Raw genomic sequence first — 25,043 nt, 5'->3', positions numbered from 1 at the left:
TGAGAATCATTCAGCGAACCCATAACCCCCTGTCTCTCTTAGAATAAAAACAGTCATTGCAATAGACAATCTGTTAATTCATTTAATATATCAACCCAAAGAATCCACTCATGAATCTATTGGTTTACTACTCCAACACAAGACAATAGTGATATTTTCACAGAAAAAGACACAATAATTAGATTTTGCTTGACAGGCAAGATGGGAAACAACTTTTAAGGGTGATTCTAATGTTAAATCTGGTTTTACATTGCCAAATCACTCATTTTCCATGGTAAAGTGATAAAGTACTGCAGGGGAAAACAGCTGTTCAACTTTTACTTTCTGAAGAAAACAAGCCTGCAGACTACACATCAATATCAGGTATCTATGACAGTAGAAGATAGTAACAGTTTTCAGACAGGCACAGTGTGGAGCCGTTCACAAAAAAAGGTAGAATATAAACCATTTGTTCACAATTACAACTCCACAGTGCACCTTTTAATTTGTTTGATGATTAGACAAAATCTTGTACAAATCATAATTCAATCTCGCCAACCACAGACTGATAATGCAAGATAACATTCAGGAGGTGCAGAGATTAATTCAGTTCAGATTCAGTTCATCAGATGTACTAAGAATTTTTACAAGCATACGCTGCCTCAGAGGCAAAACACTGAAATGAAGAGGAAGAGGGAGCCAAGTATATGAAAATATTCCAAAACATTCAATGTGCTGCACAACGTCCGTTGAGAAAAAGAAGTAGCAAACTTCATCCACGATACAGAATTATTGAGAAAAGGTGCTTTTTTTCCCTTTGCATTGATTTCAACATAACTAAATTAAGAAGTGTTAGGAAAACAACATGCATACTTATCCAAATAAAACAAGTACCAGCAGAGATCATAACCAGCCTTAAACAGGGCTCTGATTTGATTATCTGTATTTCAACGCTCCATACAGTGATTGCATAAAGGTTCAGTTATATTTAGTACATCAAGAAAACATTCACTATATTCTTCTTAGTCCATATAATAATTAATTCTTTTCCTTTTTCGAGTGCCCTTGAATCAGACAGTCGTTCAACATCAGCACCCCTTGAGTTATACAATCACTATTTCATACTTCAAGCTCATCTCCAGTGTTGCAAAAGCTGTTTATTTACACAGGTGACACTGTAACAGAGCCGGTTCCAGCTCCAGGGCGAAAACTAATCCCCTCAGCCACTGACGCTGGACAGTTTGCTTAAATAAATAAAACAGGACTAAGTTTACAGTTGTGCTCGCAGCTCTGTGTTGTACATCAACACATTGGTGCTTTCAGTTAAATGTTAATGTCAGTGCGCTAACATGCTCACAATGTTTACCACCATCTTAGCTTTGGTTAGAATACTAATTATGCTCTACGTTTAGCTGAGGATGATAAGAATGTCATTAGTTTTGCAAATATTTGGTCATAAAGCAAATTGACCTAATGATGGTACTGGATGGAAAAAGTCAGGGCATCACCAAACGCATTACTTTTATTGTGACAATCCACCCAAAACTCATTAAGATATTTTACTCAAAGCCAAAAATGTTGACCTTGTGTAATTGGGATTTGACCTCCATGGTACCCAAATGTCCATACAAGATTTCATGGCAATCCATCCAGTAGTTGTCAAGATCATTTCAGAGTGATGGACCAGTGGACTGACACTTTCATCCTTTGAGCGTCCATGGTGCTTATGTACTTAACTGCTAATGAGGGCCTCAGTGCAGCAGTATTAGTATGTTGCTGTTCAGTAGCATCAGTATAGTGCTGGTGACAATAGCTAAAAACCCTCGCAAGCCCATCTCCAGTCCCTGAACCCCATCACTCGCATTGGACTTTTTCTTCAAGTACTTTTCAGAGTAAACCATGTACAGCTCCAAACATCTCTTGACCTTCAGCTGTCTGATCAGGGCTGGATAGCCGATCTCCACAATACTGACTGTATCATCATCATCATCAGTAGCAGCTTTTCTGACAGCCTGTGAAGCTGGAGGCACAGGACTGGCTTCAGGCTGATTTAGAGAGCGAGGAGTTGAGGGTGCAGAGGTCGGGGACTTTTCTGCTGCAGTGCTGTTGGTCTTTGTTGTGTTGCTGCTTGTGCCAGTGTCTGGAGCTGAGGTGACAACAGTAGTTGTGGTTGTAGTTGTGGTTGTAGTTGTAGTGGTGGTGGTGGCAGCTGGTTTGTTTTTTGGCTTTTGATTCTCCTCAGGCAGAACGTCTGTTCTCTTCATGCATGAGTCCATGTACCTGTCATAGGTCTCAGATGGTTGGCTGTACTTGTAGTCTCTGCTGTAGTCATTGGTATCAGTAGACTTGACACCATATTTCCTGTACATGTAGTGGTTGTAGTAATACTCCTCCTGGGGACTGTGGAACTCAAAGTGAGGACGAGGGAACCTCCCTAGCCCGTAGCCCAGAGCCATTCCTGCCATCGCCCCTCCAGCTGCTGCCATTACTGCACTGCGCCCAAACCCTCTGGATTTATCTTGGGGATACACCCCCATTGCCTGAACTGAGTGCGAAAATGGAGAACCACCCCCACCACCATAGCCCCCGTAACCAAAACTGCCACCATAGTGAGGGCTTGGGATTTTGTTGTTGGGGTTGTGGTTGATATATCCACCTGGATAACCTCCATAACCTCCATGACCACCGTAACCTCCATGACCTCCATGACCACCGTAACCTCCATAACCTCCATGACCACCGTAACCTCCATAACCACCTTGACTGCCATAACCACCATAACCTCCTTGACTGCCATAACCACCATAACCTCCTTGACTGCCATAACCTCCATAACCTCCTCCATATGGGGAGCCCTGTGCTGGGTAACCACCAGCTGGATAGCCCCCTGCTGGGTATCCTGGTTGCTGGGGGTAACCTCCTGAGTTAGGGTTTCCCATAGGTCTGCCTGGTTGCTGAGGGTAGCTTCCTTGGTTGAACTGTTGTTTACCCTTAGACTTGGTGTCCACATTTGGTTTCTTCTTAAAGAGATTTAATTTCTCAGCAAGCCCTGTTTTTTTCTTGGCCAGGGAGAAGTTAATATTCAAAAGAAGGGACAGGCACAATGCAGCTATTACAGTCAGCTTCATCTTTGCACTACAGAGAGGAGTCGGGGAAAGAAACATGAAAATATGAGAAAAAAATCTTTTTTTTCATTAAAAGCTTTGTCTCTTTCTGAAGAGTTGTCTTCCTGGAAACGGTAGAGTTCACAAAGTGCTTTGAGGGGATATATTTTAGGACCACAAGTAACAATCTTTTTCCTCATCAGTTAATCTGCCAATTATTTCCTTGATCATACGTGACAGCAGCAAATCCTCACATTTGAGAAGGTAAAACCAGCAAATGTTTGACATTTTTACTGGAAAAATGACTGAAAGATAAATCGATTGATAAAATAGTTACCAATTCATTTTCTTTCTTCTAACTAATAGATTAATTGACTAATCATTACAGCTGTATTATATTTACCTATATTGCATTACATTATGTTAACATACATTTGATATGTTTTTGCACCACCTGTTTTACCCCATGAGTTCAACATGAAGCTGTTGGTCCAAAATAGCTGCCAGGTTTAAAATAGCACAGACCCGTCAGGCTTATCTTATCACAGGCGTCCAAATGTCACTCTTTGTTTGTAATTAACATTGTTTTTAAGGCTCAACTTTTTCTTAAAGTGCTCATGAAGACCTAAAGAAATGTACTAAGTTATGCAATAATACTCATCTGGTGTGTCACCTGATATCCATTAGCTAAGATCAGGAAAAGACGGTCACATTCATAACACCCACTTGGGGTTGTATGAGGGGCTCGGTGACGCATTGTGAAAACATTTTCAGCTTTCTATGGAAAAAGTTACAAACATGACACAAGTCAAATCAGAGAATATTCATTAACTCATGGCTATACACACACTACTGACCTGGTGCCGTGAGCGCCTCCACAACACTGCCTTGTCTTTCTTTAGATCATGTGGTTCCCAAACTTCTTTGAAGAAGTCCCACTCCCCCTCCTCCCCTCCCCCTCCCCCCTTCCCCTTCCTGCGGGTAAAATAGTTTGTGCCAGAAGTTTTCAATTATTAAGATAAAAGTCTCAACCCCACACTATAAAAACATTCCATCATAGGCACAGAAGTATTAAAAACAAAATGTACTTAAGTTTCAGAAGTAGACTCACTCACTATGTGAAATGGCCTTTTCTGTGTTATGTCATAATGTTGGAAATGGTGTTGGTTAATGTTGTTATTCATATACAGAAATGTGATAATCACTGCTAAATGGATAGATTTACACTAGCAGGCAACCTTAAGAACTTTTGTTGAATTGCACTGTTATCTCCATAAGCTTATTTCAACCATTACCTTGGATGTTTCTGTCTTTAGCCACATTTGAAAGGTAATGTTGGATGTAATGTCAGATCTCAGCTAATTTAGAGTGCCAAGAACTCAGGCGATCATTTGTGATTTAGTGTTGCTAAACATATTGTGTAAATTATTGAGTTTCTAATGAATGTCTAATCTATTCAATATTTGGTCTTGGTTTAGGCATGGATTCTTGTAAACAGATGACGCCACCTGCTGGCCATGAAAAACCATACATTTAAAAATGCTGCTGTGGTGAGTGTTTCTGTGCACACTGTACATGGGGTTTAAAATGGCTATGTTAGCTTAATAATGTTAAATGTTCTGCTACCACAAAATACAATAAGTGATATTCTCACAAAACAATTGAAATCATTTCAACAAGTGCTGTCAACAAAGAGAGTAGGAGACGACTGTAAAGGGTTTCATGATTTTAATCATGTGATTAATTGTTTTTCATCACCTCAACACTCATATGCCATGGTAAAGTGACGCATACATTTAATGCAGGGTAATAACTAACTGAGCAGCAGTGCAATTTTGAACTGAAAGAAACAAGCCTGTAGACAAGTGGACGCTTCATGATGGCATTGATGCATCGGACCAGCTGAGACAGCAGTAGGTACTAATAGTTTCCACACAATATGACGCTAAAGAGAATGAAAAGGAAACAAAGAGTTCCAACAGTTGACAGGAGAAAGGTTATTTAGTATGAGATAGGACAAATGGATGGGAGATGCATCCTGTCCAATAACTGGGGTAGAAATTTACAGCTTTTTCATTCTGAGTGGCAAAGCAGAAATATGAAGCCAGTCGAGTCGTCCACATTGTTTAATTTCTGTGCAATCTTTTAATCTTGCAGTACACAGTACCAGTCATCAAACAGATCAAGTCAGGAGATCTTCCAGCAGATCAATTCAACAACATGACATGTCTTTCTCAACAGGGCAATGACACGTGTTGTTAAAGAGCAACTTAACTGACCTCCAGTTCCCTGTGGTTACAGGTAAACCCAACCACACCCATCAGTGGCTAGGTTACTATCCAAATGTGGAGCCAAATTTAACCGAATTTCAAGAAAATCTGTAGCAGAAAATGCAAATGAATGCATATCTCATTGCTGTTTGGGTGAATATTAGGAGCTGGTAGCGCTGATTTACCAGTCAGGTGCCATTAAACCATTGCAGCAGAGGAGGACAGTGCAACATGACATGGTTTAAAAGAGCACCAGTCAAACCTCAAATGGTGAAAACAATGTAGGAAATATTAACTCATGGAGATATGGAACTACGCCAATTTTTCCGACTCTGCCAAGCGAAAACCTGTTTTTGATATATTTCAAGATTTATTTTTAAAATTCTACTTTCTAAAATTTCCACTCAAGGTTGTTTTTACACGCAAATTAAAATGCACTTCAAAACAGGTGGAAGTACAACACACCTGTCACACCGTGCAAGATACAGTCATGAAACTTTTACAGGTGTGTGGTTGAAGGCCGAGTTCAAAGATGGGTGTTATTTGACCAATGAGTACCGAGTACTAATGGGTCGGAACATCAACATGTTGATGAGGGTGCAGCAGATGTGATCCTATTGCAAGGTGGTCTCTCGTCATAAGTCACTCTTTAAAAAGCACCATTTGTTTCTATAGAAAACTACCATAAATGCTACTTTAATCAGTTCACATCCACTCGGAAGTTTGGGGGAAATCTCAGGATTTTTTAAAAATATTGCAGCAGAGCACAAACCATAAACTATAAAGCACTATTTTTTTTTAATCAATTAATCCTTTTTTTTTTTTTTATCTCCTTCACCCCACAAGTGCAGATCTGATTGAAAATGTGTTTTTCCATCAGCATCAACACTGGTAAGGGAAGGATTCATTTGGATTTGTCTTGATACTCGGATCAAATGGGAAGGGAAAAGGAGACATTCCACTTAAGAGAAAAGGTGCAACTGGGCATTTATAAACATACTGAGGTGAATTCTCAAACTAAATACAAACAGATATAACAGAGAAAATCTGTTCTTTGATGAAAAATGCAAACACGAACCCAATCGCCCTTTAACCTTAGGCACATATGTAAAACCAATAATATAAATCTTCATTAGCAATCAATCTGCTTAAAAAAATATCCTTTCATTTATGGCATCCACCTCTGGGAGGTGCCTATGGATAAATAGCAATGAGGAAAACTGGCAACGACAACCTTTCATCCAGCTGCAATTAAATTAGTGACTCATGAATGTCAAAAGTTTAAAGGGGGATGAGAGGGTTACAAAACACACATAACTGTATTTATACAGTACACAACTATGCAGTAAACCTTCCAATAACAACTAGTAGGGTCATATACTGTATTATCATTAGAGCTTAATGAAGTAGGACAGTTGGGCGATCAGTCATATTGCTACACATCTACCTCTTTTAGTGCCACAATACCAAAAATAACAATCTCATTTGTGGCTTTTGTGGCTTCTCCCCCACATTAATAATATATCTTTATGGATAACATCAAGGATTTTCTCTTTTCAGTTTAAAGAGATCTTAGCATCATAGTGTTAAAAACACAATACATACAGTGTATATGCAAATAAACCCAAAGAGTTTGGGTTTTTGTTTTAGTTTTTTTGTTTTTTACAGATTGTCCATTCAGTGGTTTACCACCAGTGACAGACTGCACTTTACCACAGTCACCTCTGGGTTTAAGGAGTGACCACTCTCTTAACATTACAGTCTTCATTTACTCATTACAGCAGCAAGAAACTACCTTTAGTCACCCTGTTCAGAGGCAGAGCCGGTCCAAAGCTGCTGGTCCACCCGCTGACAAAATGAGATTATGACTGAACCTTTTGCATTTTATTCAATTGCAGGTTCAGTTTGTGCCGTCTTTTTGGTGTCTACTTCAGCACATCAGCGTGGTCCAGCTTACTGAGCAAAGATGAAGGAGGGACAGAAACTGAACCAAAAGGCTCAGCAGAAAAATGGATAACTTCTCTCTCAGCCTGAACAGGAGTTAAAAAGGTATGCAAATAAAACAAAGTAAAACTGCTGAGAGAGAAAAACTTGAAAATTTTCAAGAGACATTAGGCCTTTGCATAGCAAACTGTACAAAGCTGCTGCTGTGATGTAAGAGAGCTGAAAATATACAAGATATTTACAAATTTACAGGAGGAGGAGGAGGCTGTCTAGACTGTAGGGAGACACCATCAAACAGACAGCTGACCAGGATCAGTCATGGGCGGTTTGGGTGTCACTTCGAGGACATTAGGTCAAACAAATCACACCATTAATGGGCAGCCAGTCCAATGAGATTTCAGGCTGGTTTGCCCAGTTCTAACGGAGGGTTATAGTAAACGGAGTGCACGAAAGCGACAGTAGAGGGTTGAGGGTACACAGAAGCTACTGGTGAGACAAAGCTAGAGAAACAGCAGACCTTTCCTGGGTGTTAACAGAAAGGAGGACGAGGAGGGGACAGGACTCCTAGATGAGTTGTGTGATCAGCTGTTATCAAATGCCAGAAACACTGCTTCGTCTCCCTCTTGTCTAAAGAGGGGAGAAAGTAATAGAACGTAATGTAATATAAACCATCGATGACTCTGTCACTCGTCTCTCCCCCCCTGAGGACAGAGCTCAGTTTGAGTCTATCTCCACTTCAGTCCGGAAGCTCCTGCTCCTCTTTACACACCGTTGGCACTCATCTTGCTCTTCTGCGTCACCTCTGTCGCTGCTTTGGCCTGTGGACGAGGTCATAGAACTTAGTTTGATCATAGATTCCTAATGTGTCAATTTTTACAAAAACTATTTAACAAGCCATTTTAATTAATAACATAGTTCATCCGTCCATCATTTTTCTGTCTCTTATCTAGATCCAGGTATGGACAAATTATGAAACAAAAGGATCCTGGGCATAGAAAAGTAAAAGCCCCCCACCCCTCCTATTGCATGAGAGTAGTTTTAAAGATACAACAATCACATTAAAAAATTCAACCCACAGGGGTTTTAGATATGTGTTTTGAAGTCATGTCGTATCCCTTTAAATGACTGGTTGATTTATAAAAACAAAATGACTTGGCAGCGTGCGTGACTGTGACAGGTCTATATTTAACAGCTATTTTTAAAACCTCACACAGATTAAATTGCTGTTGATCAGTCCCTACTCTCCCTGTAGCTTTCTGTATGTGTGAGTGTTACTCTGTCAAACTTATTTCTTCTATATAGCTGAACAGCTGTCCAACCAGCCTCTATACATTCCTCATCGTATCAAGTATTTTAGCTGCTGTGTTCCACTGTCAGAGATTAGCAGGTCATGTGAGATACATCAAAGCGAGGGAGAACTAACTGGATTACGAAACCCTGTCTAGCAGTAAATCCCATGGTGGTTTCTGTGGCTGCCACAGGTCTAAGCAACAATGGGTGCTCTCACCTGAAGGACTTCGGCAGGTGTCAGAGGTTTGTCTGAGACCACAGGAGCCTTGTCTCTCATCTCCTCCACCTGCAACAAAGAGTAAAAACTAAATAAGAATAAAACTTCCCTTCTAGACCTGTTTTCGTATATATATGTTACTATCATCAAATACCCACATTAATATATAAATATTAATCAGACTTTTCCTGTTCTATGAGATTTATCTTTTCATGAACTAACTTATAATAAGCCTATTTCCAATGCATGTTCGACAAGTCAGCTGGTTTATAAATAGTCTATTTAGCTCTGATATTATTATAATCTATTGACAGTTTCAGGTGTTTTTCAAGCAAAATGTGAGGATTTAATTATTTTCTTTGTTATATATGACTCTATACTGAATATCTGTGGGTTTTGGACTGTTGGTAGAATAAAACAATAAATGAAAATGAAAACTTCCACATGAACTGTGGGACATAACAGGGATTTTATAGAACAGACAATTACTTGAGAAAATAATCCGTAGATTTAATCAATAATGAAAATAATCATTAGTAAATAAGTACATTTCCTAGAATGTCAATTTTTTTTGCAAAGAGTTAGACACAAAACCACTCTCATATCTGTAGGTTAAATATGGACGTACTAGTAGCAGCTGGTTATCTTATCTTAGTACACTAACTGGAAAAAGGCGGCAAGAAATCAAGAGCACAAAAGCCGTAAATGTTGAACTATTCCTTTAAGAAGACTTTTCTCAAACCAGGTGTCCAAAAATCACAGTTTACTTTGTAACTCGAAGATCAGTGACTGAAAGAAACTGCCAATTTTCTTGCCAGTTTTTCTGATTTTATTTGTTTCATAATTCTACATGCAGCTTGTATGAGTGTCTGAATATATGAGAATATCGCAGGACTCGACTGCGATTAGAAAAACTGCCTCTCCAATATAATAAGCGCATCTACTGTTTTAGTAGAAATCTATTCTTAACTATAGTGATGACCCAGTTTCCTCTCCGCCATCAATACAGTTCTTCTTATCTCATGCTGCTGTGTGTTTTGTGGCTGTGTTTCAGGAGTGCACTGACCGGTCTGTCCTTGATGATGAGAGCAGGGTCTGCCAACATGTCAGTACTGACTGGGGATGTGTTTGCTCCTGTATTCTCCGCTGGGGGAGGAGTAGCTTTCTGCAAAAATAACAACAAACATCTGGTCAGAGGACTGAGTCCAAAAGGAGACTGGATGCTCAGGTTCATTTCTTGGTAAAATTCCCCTCACTCAAACATAATGACACTAAAGGCCTGTTTTCACATTCATCTGCTGAAGGGTAAAAGTTCCTCTGTGCTCACCCTAAACCTGACGTTAACGTGTGAGCACGTATGAGCATGCACGAGCAGTAAATACCAGTTTCACCATAATACTGGCCAAGGTATGGAAAAAAAAAATCAGCGAAACCAGTAAGGATGTGTTGCTGGTTTCATTGATGTTTTTCACACTTTACATGCACTTACTAAGTACTTCTACATACCAAGTGCATGAATTGATTGATATGTGCAAATTTTTTTTAAGATCTTCCACACAATATGTAGCTAAAATTTCTCTGGCTCTTGGAAGTTTCATAGACTAAACGATTAATCGATTAATGAAAATAATCATTACAAATAAACAGACAGACCCAGAAACATCATAAATAGTTATAAAACAGCTCCTTAATAATGATAGCAAACACCAAATGTACCAAACACCAGTGACCTGCGTACCAGCTATTTAGCAGCTGGAATGTTAAACTGGGTACAACTACAATTTGGACATGAGGGAATATGCAGTGGTGTGGCCTGTAAGATGTTAAGTACATTGTAAAGGTCGAACCTCTAGTTTGGGAACAGGCGGGATGACTGGGGGTTTGGGTTTGAGGTCAGTCAGGTACATGGCTCTGGAGAGCAGCAGCAGCGATGGAGGAACATTCTCCTTCAGGTGAAGGTCCAGCCACTGGGTGGAGGAGAATAACATTTATTAAAGGAGATCTCTGACAAGACAGACAAGGCTCTTTAACCACAAATGCCCACAAAAACAAAGACTTCTATTTGTATTCATTTTATATTGCATTTGTTTACACAGGGTCTTTTACACATGGACTTTTTAATACGGTCTAAGGCCTTCTTTTAGGAAACTCAATTCAGTGCCTGGTCACACTTTAAGATTTGCAGATATTTTGTCACAAAACAAATATGAAGAATGATTATGCCATTTAAAAAGATTCAAATTAAGATTAAAAAGAGACAAAACTGTATGTCTGATAAATGGAAAAAAAATGTAATCCATTGAAGTCTCATCACAGTCAATCACACAAAATGTCTTCAGTCTCAGTAAATATCACAGGGGAATCAAACATTTGTGAAATTAGAATTTAGATTCTGCCAAGCAACAAAAGCTAGTCATTCAGTAGCTCACCTGCTGCATCTGCAGACGTAGCTGATCCGTGGTGAGACCCAGAGACCTCATCCCACGGCTACGACATGCTGCTTGTAACTCTGACACACTCATAGCTGCCACACCCTCTGCTGCAATCATCTGTGAAGACACGGGGAGAGGGAAGTTAAAAGAGATGCACAGGTGTGAGAAATTAGAAAATCTTAAGTTAATTCGGTAAGAGGACAGCAGAGGTCGAAACATTCCAGTAGTTTTGAGGCTAATAATGTACAATACCACCAACCATTTTTGAAACTTTACCAAACTGTTTAGATCGTGGATGCTCCAGAGAACAACTGATTTCTGTTCATTTCACTACAATATAACAGGAAAGTATTAAGTTTTGAGTGTGGTTTAAGTATTTGACAGCAGGGACTGTCATGAAAAGGCTTCATAACAGTTGGTGCTCCAAGAGAGAGATAGGGCATAATTCACAAAACTGGTATGCTTGGAAAAATAGTGAGCAGCTATATAAAAAAAAAAAAAAAAAAAAATAGAAAATGGGATGGTGTTTCATATCCTCTGTCTGTTTCTTCCTCTCATGACTATAAAATCTTGTTGACAGTTCCTCTGCCATAAAACTACAGGTTCACAGTCTCACCTCATCATCTGATTTGATGGTCCTGAGTTGCATCATCAGCTGAAAACGCAGCAAGTTGTTGGTGCCGATGGGCTGCAGCTCCAGCAGTTTGCACAGAGCCACCAGCTGTGGGCGCTCGAGGTGCTCCAGCGTCAGTTCGTCCTCAAACAGCTTTGAAAACCGGACGATGTCCTTCGTGGTGGGCTGCTCGCCTGTGCCCCGGACCTGAAAGGTACGCACAGATGTCACGGATGTGACACAATGAAACCATCAACAGTAAACGTCATGTAGCTTTACCAACAGTTACAGAACTGATGACAATTATTTGTGAGATGTATGGACAGATTAACCTCCTTAGGGCCGCAGGGCAACAGTATACATGGCAGTTTATGAATAAGACAGAGATGCTCTGCTCCATTACTCCCAAAATGTTTTCTCTTCACAAAATATACATTATATATTCTCAATTATAATCTCAGTTGTGGTTCAGTTTATGCTTAGAAATGGACAGGTCATTACCTATATGAAAAGTATGCATGGGCTGCCACTGACTTTTTGGACACACATTATGTTAAGAGTTACCTTTGCTGTAATTTACCTTTTGAACATATGTGGAGAATCGCTGCGTTTCATCCTCTGTCTGAGCTTTAGCCTTATTTCTTCGGGCCATCTCAGCAATGGTCTCTTGGAGAAACTTGGCTAGTTCCAGCTTCGCGGCCAGACCCTTCTTCTGCTTCTCCTCCTGCACGAAGAGGAGGGAGGAGACATGGGTTAGCTTTAGAAATATACTCTAAATACAGCTACAGTGCCATACATTAATATACAGTAAATACACTAGCAACTGACCGGTTTCTCCACTTTAGTACACTGCATTTTTTACATTACATTATTACAGAGGTAAATCTTTTCATTGTGGTAGTTGGATATTTTAAGAGATGCAGTTGTTGGCTCAGTGTTCAAGTACAAAAAGATGTGGACAATATGAGACAGTTGCAGATAATGAAAATATAAAAATAGCAATGTGATTAAATATGTTGTTGTTGCTTGTTTGCCTTGTTCAGGACTTTTGCTTATGTTTTCCTTCATGTTTTGCTTTTTCTCTCAGCCACATAATAATATACTTATTTCAAAAGCACCATGTTTTGCTGCCAACTTTTAACACAGACTAGTTTGTTTATCTTCTCCTGCAAGGAAAACGTAATTTTTCATAATGGAAAGGCAACAAATAAAAAAAACAAAGCAGATTTTTACGAATTAAAAATATCAATTAATATTATTTGTCAAGGAGACAGTTATAGACGAATATTTGATGAAACAACCATTTGAATTATTAAGGTTTTTGCACATTTTTTTAAATGGAAAAGGACTACCTATATTTCCTATTAAAAAGCCCCTGACAATGTTTGCGTTTGGGTCACCACAGATCATAACATGGACAGTAAGTGACAGTAAATAAATGTTACATTTCTCTCTGATATCTCCCGCCTTGTTTTCGACACTGTACTGTAATCTGCTATCACCACATACTGTTTTTTTTGCTTTTTAATTCTTTAGTCACAGAGGCCGGACACCTCTGTGCTGTCCAGGAGCATGAGAGCATATCTGTGAATCAGTCAGCCGCGCTGCAGTACATCAAGGGAACATCAGATTTGACAAGCCAACTGGACCAAGTACAGAAACCTGCTGCTTTTCCTCGGAGATTAGAAATTAACAAAAGGAATGTCATATTATGTGTTTATCATAATCACAGAAATATACCCATAGACCCATCAATAAGCAGATTTTTAAAAGATTAGGTCCAGTGTTTGTGAAGCTCTTTAGAGCATTTTACTGGTTTGGAGAGCTTGTGTATATTATGACACTGCTACCAAAGTAAATTGCCCAGATTAGATAGTCAGCTGCTTGCACAGCCATATCTGACAAGTTACATAATCTCAATGAACCCTGTTGCAGGTCATCCAGACGGCAGGGGGTGTGTGTGTGTGTCTCGGTGTGTACATGTCCACATGCCTTTTTGGTCTCTGTCTCGAAGGTGGAGGGCAACATCTCTGGGAAGAGTTTGAGAAAGACGGGAAGAAGGAACTCCATGAAGGGAACGATGATAAACACCATGAAGGGAACCAGACGGAACAGGTCAGCACAGGTCCTCATCAGCTGTAAACACAAAGGAAAAAAATGCTAGTGTTAACATGGGTCAGTATTCACACAATGGCACCGCTTTTGGTGCTCAAGTCTGTAAGATCCATTGCACATGCACTGAGGCTCTTCCGGTCCTCTTGTGAAATAGCTCAAATATAGTTTTGCAATGGCATGTGCACAGCTCGAGTAGGTGAGCCTGCATACTCACGCTGCAACACATGTACATCAATCAGTCAGTGACACATACAGTAGTGTCCTCTCTAAGTGAAGGAAAGCTTATCTGAAATTTGCACAGATGGGTTTAGGAAAGAGCTCACAAAATATATATATATTCCATTTTTTTTTTAAAACATTTTCTGAACACAACCAAACTAGGTCAGCTGACCACATCATCCAAGTGCTGTTTCATAACTTGTTTAAAACGCTGACTAAGAGCATCTGTCAGTCAGATTTGAGCTCATCATCTGTTGAGCTCTGATATAACTACTTGAACTAGTTGAAAACAGCATTTCAAATTAAAATACATTAAAGGTTGTTTGTTTATGAATTGAGAAGACGACCTTCCTGCACTGCACAGCTGTATAATGCACGAAATAATTATTAAAAATGTACAACAAATTGTATTCATTCAGGCGCATAATTGGCGCACACTTAATATTTAACAGCTCCAGAATTAGGGGCAAAAGAGAATGATCATGACATATACAGGTACTTGGTGATATACTACAGATGGTTTAAAATTATTTGCTGTCATGCTAATGTTCCACCATAGTTATAACAATTTAACAATAATCCTAAAGAATATACACAGATTTAACCTAACATTTAGTTAGGTTTTAATACTGTCAGTCAACAATGAGACAATACAGCTGCAGATCTCTAGCTATTTGAGCTGTAAGGCTTTTTTTTTTTTTTTTTTTAAATCTCCTGACAGAAAACTAGTCTGCTGGACACAAACACACACACACACACACACACAGTTACAGTGCTTAAAACTGAGCAATAATTTACAGAAAGGTCTGTTTAACAACTTCAGCACACAACCACATACCTGCTCTTGCACACATTGGTTACAACCTGGGGAACATACAGTACACATTCCTTATTGACATTTAAATGTGTGAACCCTTTGAAAGGAACCCTAAAGCCATAAAACATTTACTGATAACGACCCAGAGGAAAACAGTAAGAGAGGAGTGGGACCAGGACAACTACTTTTTTGAGTCTTTTGTAATGACAAGGATACACCAAATGATTGTAAAGGAACCAGACAGACATGCTGCTGTGACCTGAGGGCAATATGTGACGAAACAAAACCAGGTGAAAAAAAAGAAAACAAAAACAGATTTCTATTGAGGAAATGCTGTGAATAGGTGGTTTGTTGGATATCTAAATTGAAATATCTCATGTTGAACTACAGTTGCCTAATGTGAAAAATAATTTATTCAAAAGTCAAAGATCTCTGTGTGTAGTTACTTTCAGGTAAGTTACTATTAGAAACAAGCAGCTTAAATGGTTTCCCTAAAGACAAAATAATTAGTTTTTGGTGTGGATTACCTTGGATTAAAGATAAAGTCCATTTAATGTTTTATGACTTAATTATCAGTTGATTTAAGAGAAAGAAAATGCTCATTACTGATGCTACATGTTGCTGGTTTTCTCTGATCAACAGACCAAAACCCAAAGATACTCAGTTTTTAGCTCTGCTAGTGGCAAGGCTCTGGGGGTGGCATATTTGTCTATGTGTAGTTATGTTCAGGTACATTACTGTTACAAACAGGTAGTTTTATAGTTTCACTGGAGAGAAAAGATTAAATTAAATTGAAGACCGTGTCCATTTCCTGCTCAATATAATGATTTAACAGCTACACTTTTTAGATCCCAGTGACTGACATTGCAGGGGTTCACAGCAAAAGATAAAACCCATTGTAAAATCAGACAGATGATCTACCATTATATACATTTAACTTCTCTTACCCGTCTCCTCTCCCTGCGTGTGAGCACTTGTCCATGCAGCAGCCTCCACACCATCCTGCCTGCAATGTTAATGTCGATGCCAAGTAACCGGAAGCCATTGTAGTAATGCTTCAACTCATCCAAAATCCTCTGATACAGAGACTTTTTCACAACTGCCCTCTCCTGCACCGGAGGGACGGCAGCCGCTGTGGTGGTGGCGGCCGCGGGAGCGGGAGCTGAAGGGGGTTGAGACTGGGGCGCAGCGGTCACAGAGTCCTTTTTAGCTCCTGGAGAAGCTTCCTGGGCGAGAGCCGATGAAGCTTTAGTGTCCTCTTGCTTTATATCCTGGAGCCAAACACCTGAGCTGTGCAGAGAGCGGGCGAGCAGGGCGGAACAGTGGCCGTGGCCTCGGTAACAGTGGGGGTAGCCGTAGCGGGAGTGCCTGAGTGGGTACGAGGACAAGACGTGGCGGGGAGGGTCTATGTGGAGATAGGCTTTGGAAGACAGAGAGGAGCAGCTCTGCCTCTTGGACAACAAATATGATCCCCTGTTGACAGCAACAAGAAAAACTGGTTAGTAATTATATAATATTGTGCAAGGGAATGTTCTCACAAAAAAATTAGGAAAGTGCATGTGTAGTGCTCAAATGTGTACATGAATTGATTAGCTAATCAACAATTCGCATTATAATTTTGACAATTAATGCATCAGTTAAAAGAAAAAGTAAAAGGTTTTGGTTGGTCTCATGTTTCACGGTATCGTAAAGTCTCTATCTCTACAGACCTTCAAGCTCTCAACAATTAGCCAATGACAAAAACTCAACTACTCTGATAATCGACTAATTGTTTAAGTAATTTTTAAAGGTATAAATATAAAACATTCTCTAGTTGCAGCTTCTCCACTGTGAGGATTTTCTACTTTTTACTGTTTTAAAATCATTAGAATCTCTTTGGTTTTTGGGCTGTTGAACAAAATAAGATAATTAAAGACGTCATCTTGGGCTCAGATACATTTTGACCAGCTTTTCCCACCATATACTCATCAACTAATCACAAAGAAGCATAACTATGGCTGTCTATGAAACAGGCTCCTTGTGTGCAGGTTAGGCAGCTTTAAGCAAAACTACCACATCTATACTTATGTCACATGTTGCTCCCAAGTCTCTGTTGCCTTAATGATTATCTGGCTAAAGAGGCAAAGTACCACAAGTCAATAAAACAAAACAAAACCACACTTCACAGACAGAAAGAGAATGGATGGAGGGACACAAGAGATTTCAGCTACTAATGTACTGATGTTTAATTAAAAAGTAAGTCACTAAGGTTTGAATTACATGAATTTCATTACATCCACCTTCCTCTATATGTTAAAGCTGCCCTATGGAGTTTTCTTGTAAAAGAAAAAAAAACGATTATGTTTACATTCAGTTTTGTGTGTGTCCTTGAGGTCTAACAAACGTGTCGAATGCGTTTCCGCTCTCATACAACATTTGCAAAGCGTTTTAAATCCTGCATTGTTTACATCTATGTTTACTCACTCACAGTCCTGCACATTACTGCCACCTACCCACTTGCATGTGCATGTGCATGTGCATGTGCATGTGTGACCCACTCATTTAAAAAAAAAAAAAGAAAGAAAGAAAAGCCCCATATGACTACTAGAGGTCAAAAACTCTGCAAGGAGCCTTAAAAGAACATAAACATACGCCAAGGTTGGGCAACATGAATAGATGATATCACAATATCATATCATATCAATATATAATTTAATGCAGTGGTAGCCTAATCTAGAGATATTAAAAGAATAGCTAATTAATCTTTCATGGTATGCTCAAGTCTCCGACAGCTGAAATATTGGCATATATCTTCTCATGGCATATATATAGGTCTGTTGCCCAACTGAGTTAAAACTGTAAAGCAAAATGAATACTGTAATTTCAGGTGTAGTGGCTGTTACCATGCTGCAAGTTTTTAGGCCACTTAATCTGCAAAGTATCTTAGTTCTGAACCATGCTCCACTGAACCAAATCCAACTTTCCTGTGAAAACCCAAAGTCCTCACAAGCACATTGAATGACCTCTGTGTATGTTAATGTGCCATACAAATAAATTTGCTTGCCTTGCCTTCTGATGGCAGGAAAAACATTTAGTGTTTATTTGAAGATCGATTACATCATCAGGACAGGTGATTCTCTTCCAAAGTTACATCTCAGCCCGCTCCATTACCAACTTCATGTTCTATTCCCATCTCAGCCCGCTCCATTACCAACTTCATGTTCTATTCCCACTTACATAACAATAATTGCACGTTATTACACTATATGACACGATCAAAATCTTATTTTAGTCTTCTCTACACCTTACTAGCAAAAATGTCCACCTGTACTCTAGCACTTAAACAGAGAATACAGAACAGCAAAAATGAACACAACCCTAGCATAATCTGCCTATAATACACCCTTCAAAATAGGAATAAACTTCTTTATAAATATATAATATATATATATATATATATATATATATTATATAATATTGGAAGCTTTTTAAGCGCAAAGTACAACTTAAGTGGCTCTTACAGCAGGTTAGGGTACTAAAAGTGAGGTTATAAAAAAAAAAAAAAAGACAGCTGCTTTAACATCTGCTACTTAAACAAACTGAGTTTCCTAGTTGTTTCACTGCGATATGTTCTAGTCTGATAGCCCAGTTTTTGATCTTGCATCATCAGTAGAAACCACTGTTGTTGTGTGTGTACCTTGTGTGTATGACTGAAGTCATGAGATACACTGAGATGGTTTCAGTGCAACAGACACTATGTAAACAGAGACAGCCTGTGTTTTGGACTCTCCTCCAACACAGCAGTAACTGCTCCCAAGAGTTTGTAAATACTGTCAATGAACTTTAGGAAGAGAACTACTTGTGCATTTTGTTAACCTGTTAGGGTTTAGCATGCTTTGTGTGGACAGAGCTTTTGTTTTATGTGGACAAGTATAGCCATGTGCTGCTATCTTACCTTGATCTTGTGACTGCAAAGAGCACCTGGTGACTGAAGACCGCCATTGCCGGTGCAGATTACAGTGCTCTGTTTAAGCACACATGGAAGGAGAGGGGAAGAGGAGAGAGCAGGGGGGGGCAAGCAAGCAGGTGTCTGGTTACAGTTCACAGCTACAGGCTAACTGGAAAAATACAAAAAGCACAGCTGAGAGACCTTATGCTCTGCAGGTTAGCTCACACTGAATGACATAACACCGCAGAACATTAGCATGATCACAACAGGGCCCCATACTTCAAATGTGTCTTAACTACTCAAGGCTAACATGCTATTATCATGCTGAAATAATACAGTTTATTCTCATCATCCTTGTGAAAGCAGTTTGAGGACTGATTTATCAATCCTAAATGAAGCTATCTAGGAAAACAATGCTCACTTGAAATAAAGGCAGAATTTCACTGTTTCTATGCTTTCATCACTAACTAAACTGTTACATATCACCAATGAATGTGGTCAGTCTATCAGTGGCATTGGTGTGAGGTTAAAAAGCCTAAGTGATAATCATAAACCTGCTAATCACACTCACATAATCACACTCTTTTAGTCGAGTCTTTTTCGTCACAGTATCTAAAACTACATTTGGATGAGATCTTTTTTTAGTGTATAAACTTTTAATTTGTATGTATTAAGTAATGTGTATGTACAGGTAGTTAAATTGTGAAAATTACACCAACAGATCAAAATTATCCTTAGTAACCTCAATGGATTTAATCTAATATCACAATTATATCAATATTCTATCATGATAAATCCAAGAAAGCGTTTGTTATTAGTTTATGCATGGGGTTCACCTTAACACCTAAATGTCAACAGGCTGTAGGTTTAACTTTAACGATGGGTTAATTTGACAGTTCGTCATCTTTTATAAAAAAAAAGCTACAAAGAACCAAAAAATACAGATATGTCAAATTGCCGACACTGTCAATCTTTGAGTTATCTACGTATGATGAATTGTCAATATTATGTAACAACACACTAGCTACTAATCTGATCTCGTCCGTGCATCGGTTTACTACAACAATAAAAATCAATAAACCAATCAACCAATACCCTACAATCAATAACAGAAATTTGGACACACAGATGTTACAAAGACCTTCCTGCTTAAGTTAAGGAACATGGCTACTTTAAATGGACGTAACATGATGCTAAACACGGGAAGAAATCCGCAACATTTCGGTAAATTTCCGTTATCTGTGGCTACACATATAACTGCCAGAATCAAATGGTGAAATTGTCGCAAATTAGTGGTCAAAAAGTGTGAAAATATTACTACTCTTCAAAAATCATTGACACTTACTGGTACCAAATTAGCATCACGCTAACAATTCCACTAGTCTAGCATGTTAGCCTGTTAGCGTAACCGGCTGCTGGCTAAAGCTAGCCAGTGAAATGGCAGCGCACTAACCTCCAGCGTCAAGGACCGAGCTATGGCCGCCGCTGCTGACTGGGCGTTGTAAGGCTTCTCGGTGAGACGTAAATACTATAATCCATCCACGACAATCGGTAGAGGTAAACGGGAGCAACGAAACTAACGGCCGGTTTGGTGATAAACCCATTTAGGGTGGGTTTATCGTATAAAACCGGTCCTGGAGACGTCGTCCTGTGGCCACTAACCGTTCGCTCGGTGTGTGCAGCCTTCGCAGGCAGCTGCACTGGAAGGTCACACTGCACATGCGCGGATGTTGTGCGTGTAACCACCAAAGATCGTATCTTTTTAACAAGACCAATCACTTGGTGGCTAAAAGAACGTTCCACCTTCTGCTCAGCAAAAGTGGGCGTAAACCAATGCATTCACCTTCTTACTTTTTCTGTTATTTTTGCCTCAGATCATCTTAAACATGGGTGGATTTCCGAACGGGGCGCAGCCCCTACATGAGGTGATTGTTTATATTTCTTCTTTGAAAGTCACAGAGTTCAATTAAAAGACACAAAATGACTACAAAGACACAAAATGAACACAAAGAGAATCAAAACAACCACGAAGTCACACAATACTACAAAGGGACACAAAAAGGACCAGACACGCAAAACCACCATTGAGTTGATCCCAAAGAGAGGTAAAACAATCACAAAGAGAAACAAAACAACAACAACAACAACAACAACAAGGCAACACAAAATCACCACTAAGAGACAGAAAAAAACCATAAAGAAACCCATGATGACAACAAACGACAGAGTGGGGGACCTTTTACCATTTTCTCTTAATCTGCCCATTATCCTGAATTTAAAATAAATTAAATGAATTCAGTCTGTTTGATTTAGAAAATCAAATAATTTACTTTACAAAGAATTATAAGAAAAACGCTGAAAAGCTTGACAAAATATTATTTTCACAATCTTCCTCCTGCAATGGAAAATGATGGGGGGCAGTGGGCAACTGCATAGTGGCTTCTGTTTCATTTATGCTTGAATGAAACCATTGTTTATTATGCTGTTGCCTTAGAAAATAATATTATTAGCAGGCTATATCTGTTAGACCGCCACTTATCTGTGTTTGAGATGAAAATTATTCACTATTATCGGATGTTACAAAGTCATATTTAATAGGATTTAATTTTATGGAAATTGTTTTAGCGAGGTGTTGGTACAGTTTCATGATTATTTTGGAGGATTGGAGGTTGTGGTGTTGTTGAACCGTATTGCATTATACTGATAGATGGTCTTGTTATTCAACCAGCTCTCACTAATGGGGTGGACTAAATAGAAGAAACACCTCTCGACGTGATGCAGTATTACCTAATGTACATTTATGTGAATTTATGGAAAGATTTTGATGCAAACCACCATATTTATACATTTTGCATTTGTTGTAAACCTAAGCATATTTGGTGGAGGTTTGGTTCCCTGGATTCTTATTATCTATTCCTGTCACTTATTGTTGATTAGATTTAACACAGAAGTAGTAAACGAAGATAGAGTGAGATGTTTGTGTATTTCCACCCCTCTTTGATCCAGATCAGGCGAGGAGGCGTATTAAACTCAATCAGAGACTGTGGTGCATCAGGGTTGGAAAAAATCAAAACAATTATTTAATTCTGTTCACAATATTTATCCATGAATACCACGATGACTATTAAAATCCTCTTTGACGCTGTTTTGTCGGTGTACTTCTCAACCTCATGTATTTCCTCTTTCCTTTTAGTGTAGGCGTGACTTTTAATACTGGCCTCTACATTTGACACCCCCACCCCTCTTTTTGTTTTTTTTTAAACACACACACACTCCTTCCTAATAAAGTATGCGCTGTCTGAAGTAAACTACACATCCCGGAGTGCTCCTGTTGACCCCTTCAGTCCAGTGTGAATCTGTACGATTTGGCGCTGAGCTGAAGACCGACCAGGCCTAGACTAGAAAGCAAGGGTGCTTTTGTTAAAGCAGAGGAAGAGGGAGCTAGAGATCGTTATTATTATTATCGTTACTATGAAGACTGCACACAGGAGGGGGAGCGAGAATTGAACATATCTGTCTCTAGCAGGGTTTTCACTAAATGATCCAGTCCCTACATTGAGGAAGAGCCAAGCTTTGGGATTGGGTAGCGACCAGATAGCGTAACACCCCCTCCTCCTCTGTGTAGAGAATTGCGTTAAAACGAAAAGGAAAGGCCTGCGCTTTATCAATAGTACAGGATTATTTTTTTTATTTTTCTCATTTTTTTCCTATAGATTAAACGAGGAAACGTTGCTGGCTGGTGTATGTGTTTAGAATGGGACACGCTGAAGGTACTGACATTTTTTTTGTAATTTCCCTGCATCTCTCGACTCGGCATCAAAATCTGTGCTGCTCCTTTGCTCTCTCCTCTTTTAGCGATAAGCGTGTTTGCCATAGCTGCTGCCGCTGTCGATGCATGTTGCTATCTCCCCCCCTTCTGTCTCCACACGGACCGTTTTCGGTTGCTTATTTTCAGGCACATTTTCCTCCAAACCGCCAGTGATGGAGGTATAATCACGCCAGACAATTTGATTTAAAGGGGCAAAGGCAGCCATATTGGCAAATGAACGTTAGCCTAGCCAACATTAGCTCTCCCTTTCATCTTCTTACATGTGTGATGGACATAAATGGATAAACGGTAACTGGAAACGGTTATCCATGTGGGCCAAAAGACAAACGGTCGTATCCCCGTTTCGTGTTTGTTGTCTAACGGTTGAAACGGTTCACGTCTTTTCTACACAGTCCCCTTTGATGTCAGGTAGCTTTAGGCTAACATCGCAGAAAGCTATAAGATCATTCATGAAACATTTTTTGTCTGCGCAGTCGTTTTTAAACATAACCACTCGGTTTTAATAAGACATTCATATTTAGGGCACCAGGTGTAATCTTAAAAATAATATCACAAGTCGATATAAGTGGCCTGTGCCTGTTAGTTGACACTTTATGGATGTTTACATCACCGTTTTCCACCTTTCCCAATGCTGGGCAGCCTGAGTCTGTCCACAAATGTACACCACAATCAGTGGATTAGTCCGTTCACTGTGAACATCACTTTTAACCTGATTAATGCATCATTATAAATATTAAAAGTGTCAAGTATAAGAGGGCAAAGCAGCCACCGGTGGCTGCTCTTTGTTTTGCTGTGATAGCAGGCCACCATGTGTTTGTGTTGATGAAATTAAAAACACAAATTGATCTATAGCTTGTGAAAAGAGGCAGTGCACAGATAATTAATTGCTATCAAAGAGGAGCCTGCAAAACATCTCAGTCAATAAGTACAGCTGCCTTGACTTTGTTTTGTGTTTTGAGGGCAAGTTTAAGATAATTGATGGTGATGTTGGCTGAAGATTTGTCCTGTTGTTGGAAAGAGTTTGACCATTAAAGTCCACTTACTGTCCACTGGTATCTTACATTCAGACAGCCCTATGAGTTTATCAGGGCTCCGACTAACAGTTATTTTTTTATTGTTGATAAATCTGCAGATTATTTCAATTGATCGATTAATCTCTTGGTCTATGAAATAGTGCAAAGTCCTTTTTAAAATTCCCTCATATTCCCAAAGTCAACATAATTTCATTGCTAGTTTTGTCGACATCAGTCCACAAATCAAACATGTTCTGTTTAGTATTACAGAAAACTAAAAGAAAATATAACAATCAGTGATATAATGTATAATAACCAGTGATTCTTTTTGCCAGTTTGATTTGAAATACTACTGAAGTGATGATTGTGATTATAACAAAATTGTTCAGTAAATCTACTAATCATTTCAGCTCCTACATTTATTAGGAGCTGAGGTTAGATTGGGATAATACTCGGTGTATTCTCAGGCTCAGGATGGTGCTGCATGTCACATAATATTTTATGATTCCTCAGAGCATCCAGGCTGGATTACCTGCCAGACAAAGTGTGATACTGCTCCGGAGCCTTGGCTGTTCTTTTGTTTGCCACACATGCAAATGTGTTTGCAAATATGCACCACTAAAGCACAATATTAGATGAAATGGTAAAGGCAGGTGCTAGATATTTTTTTTTTTTTTAGGATTAATCTTTTGGATTTTTCTTCCTTTAGGCGACAGTTAAACAGCCTAGATGCAGACACAAAAGATGCAGCTAAGATCCCTGGCTGTATTCAATCAAAAAAAAAAAAATTCAGATTATGTTATGTCTACAAGGTGCATATTCCTAAATACATTTACAGTATGTTTAATCACATTACCACAAAGCAACTGACACACTGCAAACCAGAGGCAGGATAATCTCCCAGAATAGGAGCACTGGTAGGTTTCTGGGCCTCTGGGTAAAGTATTATGAAGCTGATATGTGTAGTCTGCAGTATGCACTGTACCTAATGGAGAATAAAACAAACCAATATATACACCATGCATAGAGAGCAGCAGGGATTTGGTTGGGGGGGGGGGGGTATGCAGAGAGTCTGATATATGCAATGTCAAGCTGGTTCTACATGTTATATAATTTCATTGTGAAGGATAAATTACTTGATCTTTAACAAGGTATTTGGATGATTTGTCAGCATCAGTTTTGAAAACACAGCCTACATGTGTCTCATTTAATTACACATCTGTCAACAGGTCCAGTCAAAGAAAAAGACAGTTAAGGATGCAGGAGCCCAACA

The 25,043-nt window shown here is 39.2% G+C and overlaps 2 protein-coding genes across 3 annotated transcripts; both read right to left on the bottom strand.

Annotated features, from left to right (window-relative positions):
* Positions 1–68: 68 nt before the first annotated feature.
* On the bottom strand, positions 69–3,995 carry LOC111237704. 2 transcript variants are annotated; one of them, XM_022766904.1, is made up of 2 exons: positions 3,941–3,995; positions 69–3,114 (listed from the first exon to the last, which is right to left on the bottom strand). In XM_022766904.1, the coding sequence occupies exon 2, from the start codon at positions 3,105–3,107 to the stop codon at positions 1,731–1,733; it is 1,377 nt and encodes a 458-aa protein (XP_022622625.1). In that variant the 5' UTR covers positions 3,108–3,114; positions 3,941–3,995; the 3' UTR covers positions 69–1,730. The 2 variants fall into 2 exon arrangements, with proteins under 2 accessions (XP_022622625.1, XP_022622624.1); XM_022766903.1 differs by lacking the exon at positions 3,941–3,995 and adding an exon at positions 3,757–3,786.
* Positions 3,996–4,794: 799 nt separating this feature from the next.
* letm2 (leucine zipper and EF-hand containing transmembrane protein 2) lies at positions 4,795–20,617 on the bottom strand. Its single transcript, XM_022766930.1, has 11 exons — positions 20,382–20,617; positions 18,935–19,003; positions 15,948–16,473; positions 13,842–13,985; positions 12,430–12,573; positions 11,853–12,056; positions 11,234–11,353; positions 10,652–10,771; positions 9,871–9,969; positions 8,805–8,873; positions 4,795–8,115 (listed from the first exon to the last, which is right to left on the bottom strand). Exons 2-11 carry the CDS (start codon positions 18,979–18,981, stop codon positions 8,059–8,061), a joined length of 1,530 nt encoding a protein of 509 aa, XP_022622651.1. The 5' UTR covers positions 18,982–19,003; positions 20,382–20,617; the 3' UTR covers positions 4,795–8,058.
* Positions 20,618–25,043: the final 4,426 nt, after the last annotated feature.

Source organism: Seriola dumerili, unplaced genomic scaffold (assembly GCF_002260705.1).
Source record: "Seriola dumerili isolate Sdu_G_001 unplaced genomic scaffold, Sdu_1.0 BDQW01001090.1, whole genome shotgun sequence".
Taxonomy (NCBI): Eukaryota; Metazoa; Chordata; class Actinopteri; order Carangiformes; family Carangidae; genus Seriola; species Seriola dumerili.
This window is presented reverse-complemented; position numbering and strand designations above follow the sequence as displayed.